At 36.1% G+C, this 20,460-nt stretch overlaps 2 protein-coding genes and 1 long non-coding RNA gene across 8 annotated transcripts in view; 1 reads left to right on the forward strand and 2 right to left on the reverse strand.

The window, feature by feature from the left end:
* LOC148908984 (uncharacterized) overlaps positions 1-20,460 on the forward strand; it is a 56,186-nt gene that overhangs the window by 4,621 nt on the left and 31,105 nt on the right. For all 3 annotated transcript variants that reach the window (XR_016120483.1, XR_016120482.1, XR_016120481.1), the window contains exon 2: positions 26-126. This is a non-coding gene — a long non-coding RNA (uncharacterized LOC148908984). The remainder of the gene's footprint in view (positions 1-25; positions 127-20,460) is intronic.
* LOC116298478 (neural cell adhesion molecule 2) lies at positions 2,526-8,663 on the reverse strand. Its single transcript, XM_031706965.2, has 5 exons — positions 8,533-8,663; positions 7,546-7,590; positions 5,110-5,415; positions 4,179-4,493; positions 2,526-2,653 (listed from the first exon to the last, which is right to left on the reverse strand). Exons 1-5 carry the CDS (start codon positions 8,570-8,572, stop codon positions 2,649-2,651), a joined length of 711 nt encoding a protein of 236 aa, XP_031562825.1. The 5' UTR covers positions 8,573-8,663; the 3' UTR covers positions 2,526-2,648.
* On the reverse strand, positions 10,598-19,635 carry LOC116298476 (uncharacterized). Of its 4 annotated transcripts, none has more exons than XM_089034704.1 (17): positions 19,539-19,635; positions 19,284-19,475; positions 17,939-17,977; positions 17,469-17,506; positions 17,051-17,122; positions 16,116-16,150; positions 15,369-15,396; positions 14,379-14,426; positions 14,260-14,303; positions 13,757-13,808; positions 13,207-13,250; positions 13,068-13,130; positions 12,612-12,660; positions 12,307-12,350; positions 12,167-12,208; positions 11,754-11,805; positions 10,598-11,598 (listed from the first exon to the last, which is right to left on the reverse strand). In XM_089034704.1, exons 3-17 carry the CDS (start codon positions 17,973-17,975, stop codon positions 11,470-11,472), a joined length of 777 nt encoding a protein of 258 aa, XP_088890830.1. In that variant the 5' UTR covers positions 17,976-17,977; positions 19,284-19,475; positions 19,539-19,635; the 3' UTR covers positions 10,598-11,469. The 4 variants fall into 4 exon arrangements, with proteins under 4 accessions (XP_088890830.1, XP_088890829.1, XP_088890832.1 ...); XM_089034703.1 differs by having other exon boundaries at positions 19,284-19,481; XM_089034706.1 differs by lacking the exon at positions 13,068-13,130 and having other exon boundaries at positions 19,284-19,481.

Here is a 20,460-nt window from a genome sequence, read left to right on the forward strand (position 1 = left end):
ACATATTTATCAATTGTGTTTTCAGAGGAAGTGCTTCTGTAATTGATTCAGGATCAATCCATCCATGGTAGTATTGAAGGAAATAGTTCTGAGACGACCAACCATTAACCTAAAGGACCTTTAAAAGTGAGTACATATATAATAATTTTCATCACTGCATTCTACTTTAACAGTTCATTGTTCCTAATTAGACAAATAGCGAACCAAACACCGTTACAGGAATCTTGTCCCACAGTATCTGTTTAAAGAGTACTACAAGGATTACGGGGTAATTTTCTATTCTTTTCGCAGGACAGTAAACTATTGAAACAATTTATTATCAATTTTCAAATTTTAAATTCTGAGATATTCTAGATAATTTGTTAAGCTTGTGGGACATAGCAACGGTAACTAAGGGAAGTTCCGAACCATGAGTTGCGTGAATGTTGCTTAGGGATGGACCATTAGATAATTGATTGGGGGAGGGGGGGGGGGGGGGGGGGGGTTGCAGGTATTTTGGTTATTGCATGATATTTATTTTTTTGGCTCAACCCTTGCACGTTATTTTTTTGCGTACAGTTAGATATTTTTCTTCTAGCAGAAGAGGTTGCACGATATTTTTTTTGGAGGTTTAAGTGCTTGCTCGATATTTTTGGGGGGATTTTAGCAACCCCCCATCAACTATCTAATGGTTCGTCCCTTACCAACATTCTTTGGACTATACTTCTAAATATAATCTATCCATTAAGCTTTTGCTGTTGTGTCACAGCGTGGGACTACTTAGAGGAGTGAGCGTTGAGTGACGAAACTAATAGCAGCTGCTTAGGATACTGAATATGTAATTTCGATTCGATAATAATAAAAGAGTATTTATATTCTCTACTTTCACATCCCCATAATACTTTGCGTCTTTGGGGGGTAACCAGAGGGTGAAAACCCACTTATTTTGCTGAAGGCTGTTCAGACAATGTTGACAATACCTTGTTTGGTATCCAAAGATAAAATGAAGAAGTAAAAAACAGAAAAAGATAGAAGCTTGAAGACGTTTAGGGTAAATTTTTAACATTTTTTCTTAAGTCAATACATTTTCTGTAAGACCAACACTCTTGATGATCTGTACACGCAAAAATAACTTGGAATAAACTGATAATCAGTATTGCACAGATAAAAGCATCTACAGTATAAATTCAATTAAGAAACCTTTCAATTTGGGACAGTTTTTTGATTGGTTACCCCCCAAAGACGCAAGGCATTATGGGGAGGTGAGAGTAGAGAATAGCACATTCTGAGAGCCTCGATGCGCTTTACAGTAAGATAATTAAAAATAAAATTTATATCTATTATATATATAAATATGTCAGAATTTAAAAAAAATTTTCTTCCAAGTTCTGCATGAAAAAGTACTTCGGAAAACCGAAATATACGCCTTTTTAGAGCTATAAGAGAGTATTGAAGTTTTTATGATGTTTTACTTGTCAAAATATTTAGATGACATCATCATGATGAGCGCGTGCGCATTAGATTCATGCGTAGACAGGATGCGCGCGAACAATACCCATGAACGTCCTTAAGACATTATCGAATTTGGTCCATAAAATTATGACTTGAGAATGTAACGCAATCTCTACACAACCCCCAAGGATTTCATCAACTCAAAGTGTTAGAAAGTACAGTAACCGTTTTTAGCTCGTGAAGAGCTATTGGGGTGGCTAGAAGTGAGAACATGGGTTGTAAAAATTGCTATATTTTGGTAGACTTGATTTGGAATTAGCTTAACGCTACTTGCTCTTGAATACTTTATGAAAATTGTGCTTGATAAGAAAAATACATGTTCCCACTTTTGACCTCTTGAGGCTGTCCCTAGACCAGTAGCGCGGAACTCTTGATGCATGTGACACGAGTGAAAAACGTCTGCGCATGCTCTGAATCCGTATGCGAATTAGTCAAAACATAAGTAAATTTGAGTTATAAACATGACTAATTCTTTCATATTGTGTTTGTTAATACAATATTTTGGTCTGACAAAAGTATACTCGCTAAATGTTTTGTATACTTGGGGAAAACAAACATTTATTTTCTCACTAAAACTCTTCAAAATTCTTAGCAATCTCGTACCCAGAGCCTGCGTTTTTTCTTGCCTGCGGCAAAGAACGAGGGCTCTGGCATAATCCATATTTTGGCGCATGCGCAATTTTCGGAAAGTGAGATATAAACGGTCAAAATAAGCAAAGTAAAAATTAAACCGAAGTCAAAATCAAAGTCAAAATCATTAAAAATCGGGGGAAAAAAATATTTTTAATTTTTGGCAAGTCTTTGAACGCGTGCGCTGTTATACCGGAAGTCCAAGAAATCCTGGTCTCAAAAAATGGATTATGCCAGAGCCCTCGTTCTTCAACGCAGGCCAGAAGAATCGCAGGCTCTGGGTACGAGATTGAATTCTTAGAAAACGTGCTGAAGTGCACGCATGCGCAAACGTTTTTTCTCTGGTGTCAATGCATGTATAAAAGTCAGAGGGATAATAACCAAGAATAAACATGAGCAACCAATTTCATTCAGATTTCTATATTTTATTTTCCATCGGCCTTGTCTCCAGCCGGTAACATTGATTTACATCACATATAAGGCTACGTGCATTATTGCCACCAAGGAAACAGGCTTGTTTATTAGTATCATTCTGGAAATAGATAAAACACAAAGTTATGGTTGGTTAAATAAATGGATAGATGAGATCAGAGGAGAGGAGAGGAGAGGAGAGGAGAGAAAAGAAAAGAAGAGAAGGGAAGGGAAGGGAAGGGAAGGGAAGGGAAGGGAAGGGAAGGGAAGGGAAATGAAGAGAAATGAAGAGAAATGAAGGGAAGGGAAGGGAAGGGAAGGGAAATGAAGAGAAATGAAGAGAAATGAAGGGAAGGGAAGAGAAGAGAAGAGAAGACGAGATGAAGTTAGTGATGTATGATGTAGTGCATGTATGGCCATATTTTTCCAATTCCAAGCTAGAGTATTATAAAGGTTTTGCACCATCACGTGTCCAAGGCCAATATAACGGCTTGGGCTGCTTGTGGTTAGATGGCAGAACAATAAAATCCCTTTGCTCTTGAGAATTTTGTTGTTTCTCATGTATAACGATTATATTGTTCCTGCCATCAAACATGGCTGCCGTCAGTTGGTAAGAGCGTTGGACTGTTGTGCGGGAGGTCTTGGTTCAAGCCTCAGCCAGACCAACACTCAGGGTCTTAAAATAACTGAGGAGAAGGTGCTGCCTTTGTAATTACATCTGCAAATGGTTAGACCTTCACGTGGCTCGCATGATCACGTTAATGGCGGTCTCGTCCCTAATTAGCTAGAGACGTTAACAGAGGACCACAAGTTTATCAGTTGAATTACTGTAAAGTGTTATCCTCTATAAACAAAGTTAATTTATTTTATTTATTTATGGTGCAAAACCTCTATTTTCTTTAATTAATGATCGCATATGAGAAGGCATGAATATGGATACAACTAAGAACAAAAATCTTATTCTCTGGAGAATGAAACAAACAAAAATTACGCCCAAGCTAGACAAAAGAGTAAAAGTATAATAGATAATAGAAAGAATAAGTAATATATGATATTTAACGTTAGAATTTCCCTAGAGTGCTTCTTCATCAACTGAATTTCAATGGAGTAAATCCAGTTGGGCGTAATATTTTGCTCATTTCAGACAACGTTTCATTCCCTTGAGAATAAGATTCTTTATTTGAATTGTATCCAACTTCATGTGTCTTCTCATGCGCAACCATTAAACAAAGAAATGATACTCTAGGGAATGACACGTGGTCTGAAATGGGAAAACAGTGGATTAGTTCTGCTGGGCCCGGTTGTACAAAGGGTGGAATAGCGCTATCCGATGGATACATCCTTATCCAGTGGATAAGTCGATGCTTTCATCCAATAAATTTTATCCACTGGATAAGATTTATCCGTCGGATAGCGCTATCCACCCTTCGTACAACCGGGCCCTGGAGTTAAGAAGATGATTAGGATGAGGAAGGAAAAGCCGGAGAACCCGAAAGAAAAACCCTCGAAGCACAGGAGAGAACCAAAATGCAACTCTACTCGATCACATACGACACCAAGTTCGGGAATCGAACCAGGGTCGCCTTGGTGAGATCTCTCACCTCTATCGCTACGATAAATGAATCTATCAATACAATATGCATTACCAACTCTAACGGTGAACTTTACGGTAGTAGATAATCCATCTGGCGTTCGCACGGTACATCTGTACGCCCCAGCATCTCGAGCAGTTACGCTTTTAATATACATATACCCTGTTCCTTCGAGGTTTTTATTGAAGAACTCGTTTTTCCCAAGTCTTCTGTCATTTGTATTGAACTGTTGTGGTAAGTTCCAAATGACACTCGTTCCTTTCGGGGTGTTCTTCGTAAATATGAGGATTACAGCTGTATCACCGCTATTCACCGTTACCCTGTGTTGTAGTAGACTTACCATTGGAGATTGAGATCTAGGAGAGGGTACTAAGAGAATAAAGGAAAGAGTCTGTTAAATATGGTGTTAAAAATGGCATTTAATACTATATTTATTTTATTCGCGTTCTTGTAAAATAATCAATCTCATATTATCTCATTATACATCATGCATTTTCCTTTTTTTTTTGAATGATACAATTAATAATAACAATTAATAATAGTTCGAATAACGACGTTTCGGTGTCCAAAGGAAATTGAATTTTCTTTAAACTACATTTTTAAAAAGTAAAATTAAATACTAATTCCAAAAAAGAAATGAAAAATGGGGTGTCCCGAGCTTGTTTTCAACATCAGTATTTAACGGATGCCTACGATCGAGCCGGCATTGGAAGCAAAAATTGCGCCACCGGAAGTGATGAGAACATTTTACAGCTCACGAGATAAAAGTTCTTTACAGACTCTATAATTGCAAAAATGCCTGGTAGTGAATCATTTTATGAAAATACTGCCTTCCAACCATCCACCCATCCATCCATTCATCCACCCACCCATCCATTCATCCACCCATCCACTCATCCACCCATAAATTCATCCATCCATCCATCCACTCATCCACCGATAAATTTATCCATCCCTCCATCAATCCGTCGATCCATATACTTACTCAATGGTCGTACGAAAACTATCTTCCTATCATAGCCAGCCCTATTGCTGGCTACACAATAATACACTCCATCATGTTCCCTCGAAATATTGCTGAATACCAGTTCAAGCCCTTTAGCGGTCTTCTTTTGGGTGACGAATTGCGGCATCTTCAAGACAGGTTGGGGACTTTCCTCTCCTCTTTTTGTCCAGGACAATACAGGATTTGGGTTACCTGTGGCACTGCAATCGATCACCAGGCGACTGCCAAGCTGGGGTTTGAATATGTGGCGTCCAGCAGCAATGATAGGAAGGGCATCACCAGGGGCTGAGTGTCAAAAAAATGAATTAATTTTCCAAAACTAGCATTGATCATCGCTTTTATCACTGTCAAGACCTCTATAGCCCCGTTTACATTGACGATTTTTGCGGCGATTTTTGTGGCAATTTTCGGAAATATGAAATCTTTTGTCTCATCCTTCAAAAGAGACGTTCGTCTAGGAAAATCTTGGTATCCTGAAAAAACTTTACAAGTAAATTCTTTACCATTATTTATTATGGACAATATCGCAAAAAAATCGCAACAAAAATCGCTAGTGTAAACGGGGCTTATAAGTACTGTTTGATAAAACGAGTTATAGAGTGTTTCAGGTTTAAAAGCACGAGGTACAGCTGAGTAGGTTTAGACCTGATAAAACACAAGCTACTAGTTTACCTAGTTTACTAAACAGCTTTAAAAACTCATGAATTATTCATACGTCTTTAATCCAATTGGGGCGATTTTTACAAACATGGAGTTTTATACTTTGACAGGGTTTGTACATCGTTGTCATGCGCAGTGAGTCCAAAAAAGGCTGTTGCAATGACACGAGTGAAAAACGTCTGCGCATGCTCTGAATTCGTATGCAAATTACCAAAAACATATGTAAATTTGACTTTCAAACATGCCTGATAAATATGAATTCACAAAAAAGTGCCAAAACTTAGTGTCCATGCTTGAAACTTAAGGCTAATTCTTTCATATTGAGTTTGTTAATACAGTATCTTGGTGTGACAAAAGTATACTCTCGAACGCTTTTGTATACTTGGAGAAAACAAAAATTTATTTTCTCACTCAAACTCTTCTAAATTCTTTACAAAACGTGCTGAAATGCACCCATGCGCAAACATTTTTCTCTCGTATCGTTGCAATACAATTCGTACTCAGAGCCTGCGTTTCTTCTGGTCTACGGCGAAGAACGAGGGCTCTGTCATAATCCATTTTTTGGCGCATGCGCAATTTTTCCGGAAGGGAAATATAATCGATGAAAATGATGCTTTCAAACAGAGATCTGTTTTTACTTACCATCAAAATAAAAATTAGAAATCGGAAAGATATTTTTGAATTTTTGGCAAGACCTTTAACGCATGTGCCTTTATACCGGAAGTCAAAGAAATTCTAGTATTCAAAAAATGGATTATGCCAGAGCCCTCGTTCTTCGCCGCAGGCCAGAAGAAACGTAGGCTATCGGTTCGAGATTGTATTGCAAGTTGAAGACAGCATAACGGACAAAACTAAACGAGGTTTTGTAGGTCGGCTATGATCGTACTCGAGACTGACCTTGATAAGGCTCTAAGCCATCATTTAAATTTGTTTCAACGTTATCTCTTGAAAGAAGTCATTCTCTCTAGTATTCTTTATGTAAAGGCTAATGATGAAGAAGACTTTATGCATGTGGCGAGTATGGTCGGTCCAATTGGATCAAAGACTTATGAATAATTCATGCGATTTTGAACCATATATATCGCAATCAATATCATGAACCATTAACATCTCTAACCTTTGCACTATCATCACGACAATCACAAACAGCATCATTCCATCATCATCAACCATCTTTATGATCAATATCATCAACGTCATCATCATCAACCATCTTTATGATCAATATCATCAACGTCATCATCATCAACCATCTTTATGATCAATATCATCAACGTCATCATCATCAACCATCTTTATGATCAATATCATCAACGTCATCATCATCAACCATCTTTATGATCAATATCATCAACGTCATCATCATCAACCATCTTTATGATCAATATCATCAACGTCATCATCATCAACCATCTTTATGATCAATATCATCAACGTCATCATCATCAACCATCTTATGATCAATATCATCAACGTCATCATCATCAACCATCTTTATGATCAATATCATCAACGTCATCATCATCAACCATCTTTATGATCAATATCATCAACGTCATCATCATCAACCATCTTTATGATCAATATCATCAACGTCATCATCATCAACCATCTTTATGATCAATATCATCAACGTCATCATCATCAACCATTATCGTCATTATCATTACCACCATCATCACCACAATCAAACATCACTTTCAACCACCTAGATATCTTGAATTGATAAGAATAGATATAGCAATACTCATTTACCTCTCTGCCTGGGCAAAGGTGTAGAGTCAATAAATGACAAAAAACCTTTAAATAGAATAACAAAAAAGAATCGTCACAGAAATATTATTGCAATGAAATGATTCGTGGCCAACCACATGAAACAAGAGCTCAGAGAAATCTCATTAATATTACATATATATTTTCATCATAAAGTACTAGTAATCTTTTAACGTAGAAATAAGATTGTTACAAAAAGCACTTTAGCTTTATAGAGACTAGATAGAGGCTGTTCGCTTGCAGAAAATATTCATTCATTTGTGTGAGTAGTTGTTTCAATAAGGTGAATATATACGGAAAATTTGTTTGACTACAGAAAATTAACGATTTTACTATAAAAACAAGGGGAGATTCTACAGAAAAACATGTTATCAAGCGCGCGCGTGGTTGGCTGACGTAATTTATCGGTATTCCTTCCTTGTTCCCCGACTTTAGACCAATCAGAAAGCGAGAAAATTTGCAATAGTGGTATTGTCAGCAGCTCATTAGTATAGAGTTTTAAAATCTAAGTGTTCTTAGAAATTTCTTCTTTCATACGAAGAAATGGTTAATCAAAGTAAAATGTGGACGATTGAAAAAGATATGAAAAATTCCTTAAGGCCGGTTTAGACGGTACGATTTTCGCCTACAACTATCGTATACAACACGCTCGCGTCTGTCGTAGGCGTGTTGTAGGCTTGATTCACAAGCTACGGCCCGAGTTGTAGGATGGCGCGAGCGTGTTGTATACGATAGTTGTAGGCGAAAATCGTACCGTTTAAACCGGCTTTACGAATTCACGAAAACAAGGCCATATAGGCCAGATCTCAGAAATCCGTACAAATTTTTCTAATTTTGATCCCCATTATCTATGAGAGTTCTGGTGCTACTATATTCAAAAATTCTAAATTTATACATCTCTTAGTGATTTTTCAGATGTCTGAGGATGTTGCAATTAAAAATAATATCTATGTCAAATAGAGGTCTTACCAGTGAGAGAAAGAAGACCAAAAAGCCACAAAAAACACATGATTATTATCTAGAGAATACTTTGAGTTTCCAATAAGTCTCTTCCTTCGATGTTGTGTTTTCCAGGATTGCAATGTCTATGATTCATTCCATGACTATTTCTCTATTAATAAAGCGTGGGAATATTTTTTCTGATGGCGTATAACTGGTATTACCAGTAACTACTGTCAATGATGTTTGATGAAGGAAACCGAACAGACATAAAAAATACGAAAAATATTATAATACGACCCAAATTAATGTTATCCTCATGATGAAATAATCACTCGGTTCGATCTTTTCCCATTTCAGTCCATGCTTCAGGAGTAGAGTATCATTTCTTTGTTTAACGGTTGTGCCGTGAGAAGACATTAATTACTTAATAATTAATGATTATGGCTGATGAAATATTTGGTTCATATGACTGTTTGAGCTTGAACCCGTCATATTTAATGAGGGCTATAAGTTCGTCGGTGTTAACTGTTAAATGTTCCCTCTTGAAATGAAGTTTATTATTATTATTATTATCATTATCGTTATCGTCGTTATTATTATTATTTATTATTATTATTATCATCATTATTATTATAATTATTGTTATTATTATTATTATTTATTATTATTATTATTATTATTGTTATTATTATTATTATTATTATTATTGTTATTATTATTATTATTATTATCCATTATCGTTATCGTTGTTATTATTATTATTATTGCTATTATTAGTATTACTATTTATTATTATTATTATTATCATTATCGTTTTCGTTGTTATTATTATTTTTTATTATTATTATTATTATTATTATTATTATTATTATTAATACTTACAGACATAACTACTCCAAAGTTTTCGTACATTGTTGATTCCTCCTAACACAATTGTCAAACTGTTAAAACACTTTTTTGGCTTTAGCGTAATGTTTTCCTGTTTAGGCTCACGTTTCAAGCCTAGAGACTGAGTATCATTTCCTGGTTTAACGGTTCTGCATGAGAAGACGCATGAATATGGATACAACTCAAGCGAAGAATCTTTTTTTCCAAAACAATGATATATGATCTGAAATGACAAAGCTTGACAGGTCTATTGGATAAATAAGCCTTAATACTTCGGTGTTATTTTGCTCACGAGACTAGTTCTAATCGCGTGACATATTAAGCAATTACTGCGCGAGGTTGTAAGAAAATTGTGCTGATTAACTGAACAAAAGAAAGTGTACAAGGAAATCTGGTAGTAGAATTCAATGACTCCATCGTGCAAACGTCCTATTCTGGTTGTTTGCGCGATAGACATATCAACCAGACAAATTAATATTTCAGTGTTTGACAACGTAATGAATAAGGAAAACAACGCGTAGGATAATCGTTCAAGCGGTGTGTAACCTTCACATGCAGCGCTCGAACAAGTTACCGACAATCCCATTATATTTTATTATAAGTGATTTCACTTTGTCCGTGAAATAGTCAACGTAATACACAGTAGTAATTCCTTTGTTTCTTTCGTTTTACTTTGACTTGTAGTCACTATTTATACAACGTTTCGCGGGCCCAATAAAGACACTCTCACTTTAACAGACCAGTTGACAAATCCGGCTTCACAGTTCACTATCACGGCGCCATCTTGAAAGATAGCTGTACCTTTGCATGGAAGGGAGACGAACGGTGAGCTTGCAGTGATAGAGACGTGAATAATTGTTCAAGGTGTTAAAAAGGTATCTATCATTGCCAGTTCACCATTCGTCTCCCTTCGTCGTAATAGAGGCTTTGCGCCATCACGTGATGGCAGCCATGACAGGAGGCAAAACAATAGAGTCGTTTTCCCCTGGGAAACTGAATTTTTTCTCATATAAATCAGATTAGACCAGATTCAATTGTGCCTGCTTCCTGTCATGGCTACCATCACGTGATGGTACAAAGCCTCTATTGCTTAAGTTTAACTTCCATTTTATGTTGAAAATCTATTCGTTTTAGTGTAGGTCCGTAAATCCCCACGTCTCTTTATCAGTATCTAACTGTCACAATCTATAAACTCGTAAAACAATTTTCAAAAACATGATACTTTATTGTAGAACAATTTGCTCATAATTCAAAGCTTGTTTTACCCTTATTATTTCAAAACTGAAACCGAACTTCGACAAGTTCAAAATAGACTGATATGATTTGCTTTCGTCGTATTAGATAAAATTATTAAACAAGCTTTTGATAAATTACTGATTACGGCTTCAGATTTGGGAACTCCACTTCTCTTTTGCCGATAGACAATCTCGTACCCAGAGCCTGCGTTTCTTTTGGCCTGCGGCGAAGAACGAGGGCTCTGGCATAATCCATTTTTTGAGACCAGGATATCTTGGACTTCCGGTATAAGAGCGTATACGTTAAAAGACTTGCAAAAAATAAAAAAATATGTTCCCGATTTCTAATTCTTATTTTGATCGGAAGTAAACACAGAACTCTGTTTGAAAGCAGGTTTGAAAGCATGATTTTCATTGATTATGTTTCACTTCCGGAAAGTTGCGCATGCGCCAAAAATGGATTATGCCAGAGCCATCGTTCTTCGCCGCAGGCCGAAAGAAACGCAGGCTCTGGGTACGAGATTGGCCGATAGATGATCTAAGAACCATTGCGCATGACTGAACAATGCTCAACCGTGTTGCGCATGTCTTTAAACGTCAGTGGAACTGTGTCTTGGTGCGCATGATTGTAGATGACACTAATACAAGTATGTGACACTCGCTAATGAACTAACCTCATGATTATTCAGAAGATGATGGATTTTTAAATCTATACTTAAATATAATTTGTTACAAATTAACAAATACATTATAAAACTAATGCAAGATAAATTTTATGACATTGCGAGGGAATTTAGTTTGTTTTCTGATCAATGCTACTCAATCTTGTGTGTTGTTTGAACTAGTAGAGATGCTTTTGAAGGTAGATGATGTTCTTGACCATGACTTGTGCAGCCCATCGAACACTTGACCAGGATGGTCTGAGGCTGGCTTCCTGGACATCATTGTTTGCGTTCGTACTTGCAGAAACCTAGAAAAGTAAATGAAATTCGGTCAGCGCGCGAAGCTTCACGGTAGTGAAAATTGGCCAATCAGATGCGCAACCACATTCTACTTCAGAGATAGATCTTAATGCGCGTCCAACATTGATTGAGAAGAATTGTAAGAATTTTTTTCTACTCTTACCTTTTCAGTACTATTGAATTTGTTAAATTCATCTTTGAAATCTTCAATTATTCTATCGAAAACAAGACGCACCTTTAATGGTTTGTCTACAAAATTTCTGTTTTGATGTTGTGTTGCTGTTGTCGTTGCTGTTGTTGTTGTTGCTGTTGTTGTTACTGTTGTTGTTGCTGCTGCTGTTGTTGTTGCTGCTGTTGTTGTTGCTGCTGTTGTTGTTGCTGTTGTTGTTGCTGCTGTTGTTGTTGCTGCTGTTGTTGTTGCTGTTGCTGCTGCTGTTGTTGCTGTTGTTGTTATTGTTACCGTTGTTGTTGTCGCTGTTATTGTTGCTACGCAGTCGCTGCTTCTTCTACTGTTGCTGTAGCTGTAGCATAATTTTACAACAATATTACAGTTTAATCCAAAATATTTCAACTTACTTTTCTCTGTCGTTCAGCTCGTCTTTCAGATTTTCAATTATTCTATGAAAAACAATTACAAAAAATAATTTGAGAATATTTTCATATCATATCTTTCTTCTACATTTTACTATTTTATTATTTTTACAAATATCAGGTACCGGTCTTTTTCTTGTAGTTCTTCCTCTAGTTCCAGGACACTCTCCTTGAAAATAGATCAAGAACATGTAATAAGTATGAGGTGATATTCGTCTGTAGCAAGAAATAACTTCCTGGGATCCCTGTGGTCCTAATATATTCTATTCTTGTATTGCAACCACGTGCCCGAAAATTCCCTTGAGATATAAATAACAATGAAACAGCCGCCATCTTGGCTGATCTAACAAGAGAAGCTAATGAGGAATGCTTTGTAAAGTCAACCAAGATGGCGGCTATGACGTAACATGCACCCCAAAGATAGATATACCTTGGCATCGAACAGCGAGTTTTCTCTTTTAGTTATCCATTCTCGATTCCTAGAAATAATTTTTTTAATGAAAAAAATATTAACGAACAGTTTTCATTAGTTGAGGGAGAGACTTCAGTCAGTCAGTCAATCAGTCAGTCAGTCATTCATTCAGTCAGTCAGTCAATTAGTCAGTCAATCAGTCATTCATTCATTCAGTCAGTCAGTCATTCATTCATTCATTCAGTCAGTCAGTCAGTTATTCAGTCAGTCAGTCAGTCAGTCAGTCAGTCAGTCAGTCAGTCAGTTATTCAGTCAGTCAGTCAGTCATTCAGTCATTTATTGAGTCAGTCAGTCAGTTAGTCAAAGAGTCAGTCAGTTGGACAGTCGGTTGTCAGTAGTTGGTCAGTCAAACAGTCATAGATTTGTGAGTTGATCAGTTACTTAGCTCCGTGCTAACTTATGATCAACTCTCACCTTTGCTCTCTCGCTTCTAAGTCTTTTATCTGTATCTTTATTTGTTCCATTTGTTTGTTGTACCTGCGAGTCATCGTCAAGACAAAAAATGATTATCATAATACCAGGTTGTTGATGTACTCACTCAAATATGACCAACCTTTGATCTTTTTCTTTGACCTGCTCAGAAAGGTCTTTCAAATCCTGTAAGATATGTTTAAATCGAGCAGTATTAAGCAATAAATAAAAACCTTTAAGGGGACGGGGGGGGGGGGGGGGGGGGGAACTCATTCAGAGAAAAATACATGTAGATTTAAAGGCCCTTAGACTGTGAGATAAATAAGAAGACATTTACTATATTTATTAAACATATCAAGGTAGAGTACAAACACTAGAAGTGTGCAACACTTTGCACTATTTAGTAGTAAATAGTGCTAATTAAACAATAGAAAACAATAGGATTAGCATAATTTAGCAGTATTTAGTGGTATTTATGTTACACACATAGTGTTTGTACTCTATATCAGCTATTGAATGAGGTTAGTTACGATATCAATCGTACATTATATTTTTTAAAGAAAAAATACATTATATTTAAAAAATAGTCGAGAGTTGAGGCTGAGCTGGCCACATGGGAGATAAGGAGCAAAAGGCAAAGGTATATTAGTTATGGTCATAATTATTTGTATTGTCTTAGTTTATATACAAACCTCTATTTTTTCTGTCAATTCCCACTTTGTCACCATCAAGGAGTGCTCCAAGCTTTAAAATATACGTTGAACGGGAATCATTAACATTTAGTGCATAAGGTACAGACTTCTTTACCTTGGGTGTAATATTTTCCCATTTCAGACCACGTGTCATTCCCTAGAGTATCATTTCTTTGTTTGGTAGTTGCACATGAGAAGACACATGAATATGGATACAACTCAAACAAAGGATCTTATTCTTAAGAGAATGACGTGGTTCTGATTTGGAAAAATATTACGACCTATATAGAAGTAAAGAGGTCGATTGACGAATGTTTGTAGGAGTGCTATAGTCTAATAGAGAGAGGAAATTTAAATAGGAAATGGACGGACGGACTGACGGACGGACGGATAGATGGATGGATGGATGGATGGATGGATGGATGGATGGATGGAAGCATGGGTGGATGGATGGATGCATGAATGGATAACATAACACAAACAGTTAATATAAAAGTACTTACCTCATGGAATTTCTCCTTTCCTCTCTGAAATCATTCATCAACATCTAAATAAAAATTTCAATACTCAGTATTTTTCAAAAATTTTAATATTGAATATTCTTTCATACAATTTAGTTTACCTCGGTCATGTCTTGTTCTTCTACATCTGTTTCTCTTATTAATATAGTCTGTTAACAGTGAGAAAGCTATTATTATATTTTGCAAGTGTAAAGTCAAATAGACACAAAAGAAAACAATTGAATTAGGGTCTACTAATGTGTATTAGTGTAATACCTATTGCACGGGTTTAATGACTTCACTCTAGTCAAATAGACACAAAAGAAAACAATGGAATTAGGGTCTACTAAAGTGTATTAGTGTAATATCTATTGCACGGGTTTAGTGACTTCACACTAGTCAAATAGACACAAAAGAAAACAATGGAATTAGGGTCAATTTAAGTGTATTAGTCTAATATCTATTGCACGGGTTAGTGACTTCACTCTAGTCAAATAGACACAAAAGAAAACAATGGAATTAGGGTCTACTAAAGTGTATTAGTCTAATATCTATTGCACAGGTTTAGTGACTTCACTCTAGTCAAATAGACACAAAAGAAAACAATGGAATTAGGGTCTACTAATGTGTATTAGTCTAATATCTATTTCATGAGATTAATGACTTTACTCCAATGACTAGGCGGGTACTAGTTGGGACCGCGTTGGTGTGTTTATTAAATACAAGTGAATAAGAAGGCAAATCAAGCAACTCGTAAGTTTGTACATTTATAAACTCTTAAAAATTGCCTCTGAACCCCTTCAGTACATCTTCCAAATTCGTGAAGGACGACCCTTCAGTGGGTTAGACTTCACGAATTTGCGACGTCCCCTGTCATCGGTTAGGTTTAGGGGCGGGGTTGGGGAAAAGTCATCGTTTACTATTGTTCTACACATGTGTGCCCTCCAATAGGATCACATCTTGCAAATTCGTGAAGGACGACCCTCTTCAGTATCCACTTTATTTTCGATAAGCTTTTATATAATTTTTATTAACTTTTCTTTTTCGTTCTTTATCGCCATTTTATTTTCTATTCCTCAATTATTTATTTTTAGTGTTCAGTTTTTTCTTACCTGCAAATGTTTGTTTTCGAGTTTCAGTCTGAAAAAAAAAATCATTTTCTTTACTATTTCAGGAAAGTGTAGACTACTGATAGGGACTAATGTATGGAACATGTATCAACCATCCCCTCCCTCCCCTCCCCTCCCTCCCCTCCCCTCCCTCCCCTCCCCTCCCCTCGCACATCTAGCTGATTACAGCAGCCAACACTAGCAATTCTAAAGCCTAAATATAGCGCGGGAACCGGGAAACTAGGAAAAAAGCTTGCACCCGCGTCAGATACCGCGCGCTACAATGCGCGCGCTAAGCCTTAGACCTAACGGTTGCTTGACGGCAAAATAACTGCAACCGTTAGGTCTAAGGCTTAGCGCGCATTCTAGTGCCCGTTATCTGACGCGGGTTCAAGCTTACTCATATTATGTACAGCGATAAATAATATAACAAGGGAAGATAAGTGTCCCCCTTCTGCCCCCTGTGCGACGCGTAGCAGAGTGCTTCTCCACACTTCTGTAATCTTCGCTCTGAATTGATATCGCGGGAAGCGGGATTTCGGAAAGAAATAGCGCGTGCTTCAGGATTCAGAACCTCCTTCGAGACACTGTACGACTCTTTTTAAGGATCTTTATTCATCCGTCTATCCATTTATCCGTTCGTTCGCCCTACTGTCCATTTGTCCTTTTATTTAACCAACCAACTAGTCTATCAATCATTAATCAATCAATTAATTACTTTTTAATGTAACGAAGAGAAAAAGATCTAACCTTCGCAACTCGTCGTTCAATTCCTTAATTTCTTCCTACAAGAATACAAGGGTTACAGTATTAATAATCGTCATAGAAAGATAATGTTGACAATCAGTGGTTACTAGCTGTGATTTCATATTATGTGTTATACAACAAGTTAACAAAAATAATTTCGGCTGCTTTTACACGGTAACGGACAATTTTAATTTTTGTACGTTTAGGGGCTCCGTTAACACGGGACTGAGCTATCCAAAGAAAATTCCATACGCCTAGCCGTGCAAACTTTGGATCCGGTTCGAACGTATTTTAATACAGTGAAATAGAAGGTTTCTGGTAAATGGTATTTATAGGTCAATTTTTTTAACGGTTAGCAATTCGTCCGGTAAACTCAGCTTTAATGAACAAGTTGTAAGAAAATTCGTACAAAATTCTGATTTTTCGGACGTAGTCTTTATCGGAGTAAAAATAAAGTTAATAGAAAGTTTAAGATTCTCGTTTACGGCAAACGTGAAACGTCAGTTGACCATTAAAAAATTCTTTAAAATTAGTGAAAAGGAATCGCAAAAATCTCCAAGTAGTAAATAAACAAAAGAATACTTGTCTTTGTCCAGAAAGTTTGCAAAAGGTAAAGTGAAATGTAGGGAAACAATGAAAACGTGGTCACGTTTGCCGTTTGCGGGAAGGAAAAACGGGAATCTTAATCTGCCTAATAGCACTGCTATAGAACTGTAAGAATAAAGTTAGAATCTGTACAAAGGCTTTGCGCGCCAAGTGCTTGTGGGTAATCAATGAACCGCAAGATTACGCTTCATACAAACTATATATAGTGCAACTTTGACAACAGGATACAGATTGGTTGTTTCTCGTCTTTCTATTGAATGTTTTTTCATTTTTTATTCTCATTATCTCATTCAGTTTGATAGCTCACTTTCAATATGACATTTTGTTCTTACCCTTTGGAACTGTAGGTTCCGTTTTGCTTTCTTAAGTCGAGTAACCTGCGTGCTCAGCAATTTTTCGTGCTCCTAAATAACAAAAACATTTCTTTTGTTAGAAACATCGCATGAGGAAAATTACCCAACTTAATTTTTTTTTCAGATTTTTTGTTTGTCGATCGTTTGATTGACTGAATTCACGTCGCTTAAGTTGGTATTTTAATCCATCTATTTTAATAGATCTCTTTACCTTGGACGTAATGTTTTCCCATTTCAAACCACTTGTCATTCTCTTTAAAATGAAATTATTCGTTAGAGTCGTATCCGTTTTGTCTTCTCGTGCACAACCGTTAAATAAAGAAATTATACTCTAGGGAATGACACGTGGTCTGAAATAGGAAGACATTACGGCCAAGGTAAAGAGGTCTATATTTACCTCGACCTTGTCTATTAACTGTCTTTTGCACAGAAATTCTGAAACGATACAAAAAGAAACTTTAAGAAATGAGTGGACGAGATGTAAAAGAAAGCTTCTGGGTGTGTGTATCTAGAATATAACGTGACTGTATCATGAATGATCACGTGATTGTATTTGATTGCTGAAGCACTTCTATCAATAGGCCCTTTGCAGTTAACGATCACTTGTCTGTACTGGAATGCAAAATTTATGTTTTTATATTAAATTGGTGATTCGTTTTAGCTACTTGTAAAGAACTGAATGAAAACATGTGTATCCAGTGTGTTACGAAATGTAGTTTTATTACGATCTCTCGAAACAGGTTGTAGAAAGTTTGTTTGCTCACCTGTATATTTCACCCATGGGAATCAAGATGTTCATTCATTTGCTCTCAGTGAATTAATCAGCACGTGATTACTGAGCTGCAAAGGACCTATTATTTTACTCACCAAGGTTCATCAAACCACGCTTGGCCTTTTGTTCCATCTCTAACAAACAACACGAAAAATGACTGAATAAACACTCTTTTTCAGAATCAAATAATCCCTAAAGGCAATACTTGTAAAAATTGGTTGCGATGAATAATCTTGTAAGAAAAACTTGCTATTAGTCGAGCTACTTAAATTCAAGCGTCTTTCCACTCAAATATCTCTAAGACAAGTAAATTAGCGATTGTGAGATCATCAGTGACGTAATTACGAGCTCCGCGCGCTCTAAAATAACCGCTGTACAGAGAATAGGCCCTTTTCGAGTTCCAAATTACCGCTGTGTTCCTTGATTACAGACTCATTTGCTCAGGCTTAGCTTCGAATCAGTGTCAAAATATTCACAAATACCAACGGTAAAGTAAAAAATGCACAACTTCAACAATACAAACACTTTGAAACTTGACGGACCTTGACTGGGACACGTGCATATTCTACACAAAATCGAGGCTTAGCCTGAGTGAATGAGTCTGTAATCAAGATACACAGCGGTAATTTGGAACTCGAAAAGTGTCTATTCTATTTTAGATTTTTTGTTTTGTTTTTAGAGTGTTTTTATATTTAGTACTAATTAGTAATAATTCATACAGAATCCTTTGTTTCCTATTGTTTGATATCACTATTTAGTACTAAAAAATTAGTATTTGCTTCACGGGTTTAGTGCGAGCACTTTCTCAAAATTATGATGTTTTACCTACAAAACCGCTTTGTTTATTTTTTTCAGAGTTAAACAATTCCTAAAGATAAATACTTGTAAAATTTGGTTGCGAGGAATAATTCGTAAGAAAAACAGCGATTATTATTAGTGACATAAGTACATGGTGACCGCCTACAGAGGATTCTATTTTTAGGTTGTTTTTTTTTTTGTTTTTTTTTTGTTTTTATCACAATTATAACGTTTTACCGATAAAACCGCTTTCTTTATTTTTTCAGAATCAAACAATTCCTAAACATAAATACTTGGAATTCGGTTGCAATGAATAATCTTGTGAGAAAAACTTGTTATTAGTCGAGCTTCTTAATTCGTGAGTCTTTCCGCTCAAAATTCTGCAAATATTAGTGATTATGACGTCATCAGTGACGTAAATACAAGGTGAGCGCGCTCTAAAATAACTGCTGTACAGAGGATTCTATTTTATAATTTTTTGTTTTTATGAAAAGTAGGATGTTTTACCGACAAAACCGCATTGTTTAACGTTGAAGAGGAATAGTTTATACTAGTGCACCCGCAGTCATGAATAAAATATAAGTTTTCAAGTGATAACGTTTAAAATAACCATATTGATAGACTCAACCAAGCTTTCTTTACCTTTTTGTGTTTGATGATTTGACGATTATTTCAATAATTTTAATTTCCTGAGAAATTTCTTACTCAGATTTTTTCTTTCTTCCACCATTTCCTGGTTTTAAAAATCCGTAGAATTTAACTTCCTTTTTGTTTCTTCTGTATTTCAATGTCGTATGAAGCAGTTCAAGGTGACTTTTTGGTTAAGTTCGGAAACTGAAACTTAAAAGTCAGTATTAAAAAGTTAAAACAAAACAATTCGCAGAAAAACCTTCGTACCAATTCTGTATTTTGACGTCTTTCACATGTCGATGCAGCCCAAAGTTCAGCTAACAAGATCACTACGAAATGTTAGATGTGTCTGATTCTACGAACTGTATATTGTTTAAGTTAATTGAATAATATGTAACGTCATCAAGCATATTAACCACAGATCGGGAATCCCTCGCAACGCGTGCGGGCGAATGCATACAAAATTATAGAATAGGCTGTTGAATCAGAAACAAATTCACCTTTTCGGCACTAGATTGGATTGTGTTACGGTCATCAAAAAGTTCGGACATCGTTCTCGGATTTCCATACAAATTCACTAACTTTAAAGAAAAAATGTAGATAGATTTCTTTAGTTAGCTCTCTTAACAGCAGTAAGAAAAGCTTCAATCAAGCTAGAAAAATTATTTCTTACTTGTGTTAGAAAACTAAGCAAGTAAATAGCTCATTTAAAGCCAGTACATTTGTACGGAAATTCGAGAACAATGTCCGAACGTTTTGGTGACCGTAACACAATTCAAAACAAGTCTATGCCACGTGACGGCTTGCGCCGAAAAGGAGAATTCCCCGCTTTTACACCGTAATTTAATCAGAAAAAATAAAAACACAAAAATACCGTTTACCCTCAGATTGGCAATCTTAGATCTCGCACCGTCAACGTTTTCTGAAACAGTAGTACGCGATTAATTTATGGTGGAAAATCCAGGAATTTAAAAAGTTTATTCTCATTTATTTCCATGATGGCTTTTATTTTGCCTCCTTAAACAGCCCCAAAATGCTCTGCAATGTCAACTCGACTCATTTTTTTTTCAACCTCGAAATAAATTATTTTAAGAGGAAATTGTTTTTAAAAACGAGCAATAATGGCAAAAAGCGCCAAACACAAGACTTTCGTATGAGTTTTGATTCCCATTTTCGTTTTGGGTTAACA

This window comes from Actinia tenebrosa, unplaced genomic scaffold (assembly GCF_029948245.1).
Source record: "Actinia tenebrosa isolate PJP-AT-01 unplaced genomic scaffold, QUT_ActTen_1.0 PGA_scaffold2__45_contigs__length_23673736, whole genome shotgun sequence".
In the NCBI taxonomy this organism is placed as follows: domain Eukaryota; kingdom Metazoa; phylum Cnidaria; class Anthozoa; order Actiniaria; family Actiniidae; genus Actinia; species Actinia tenebrosa.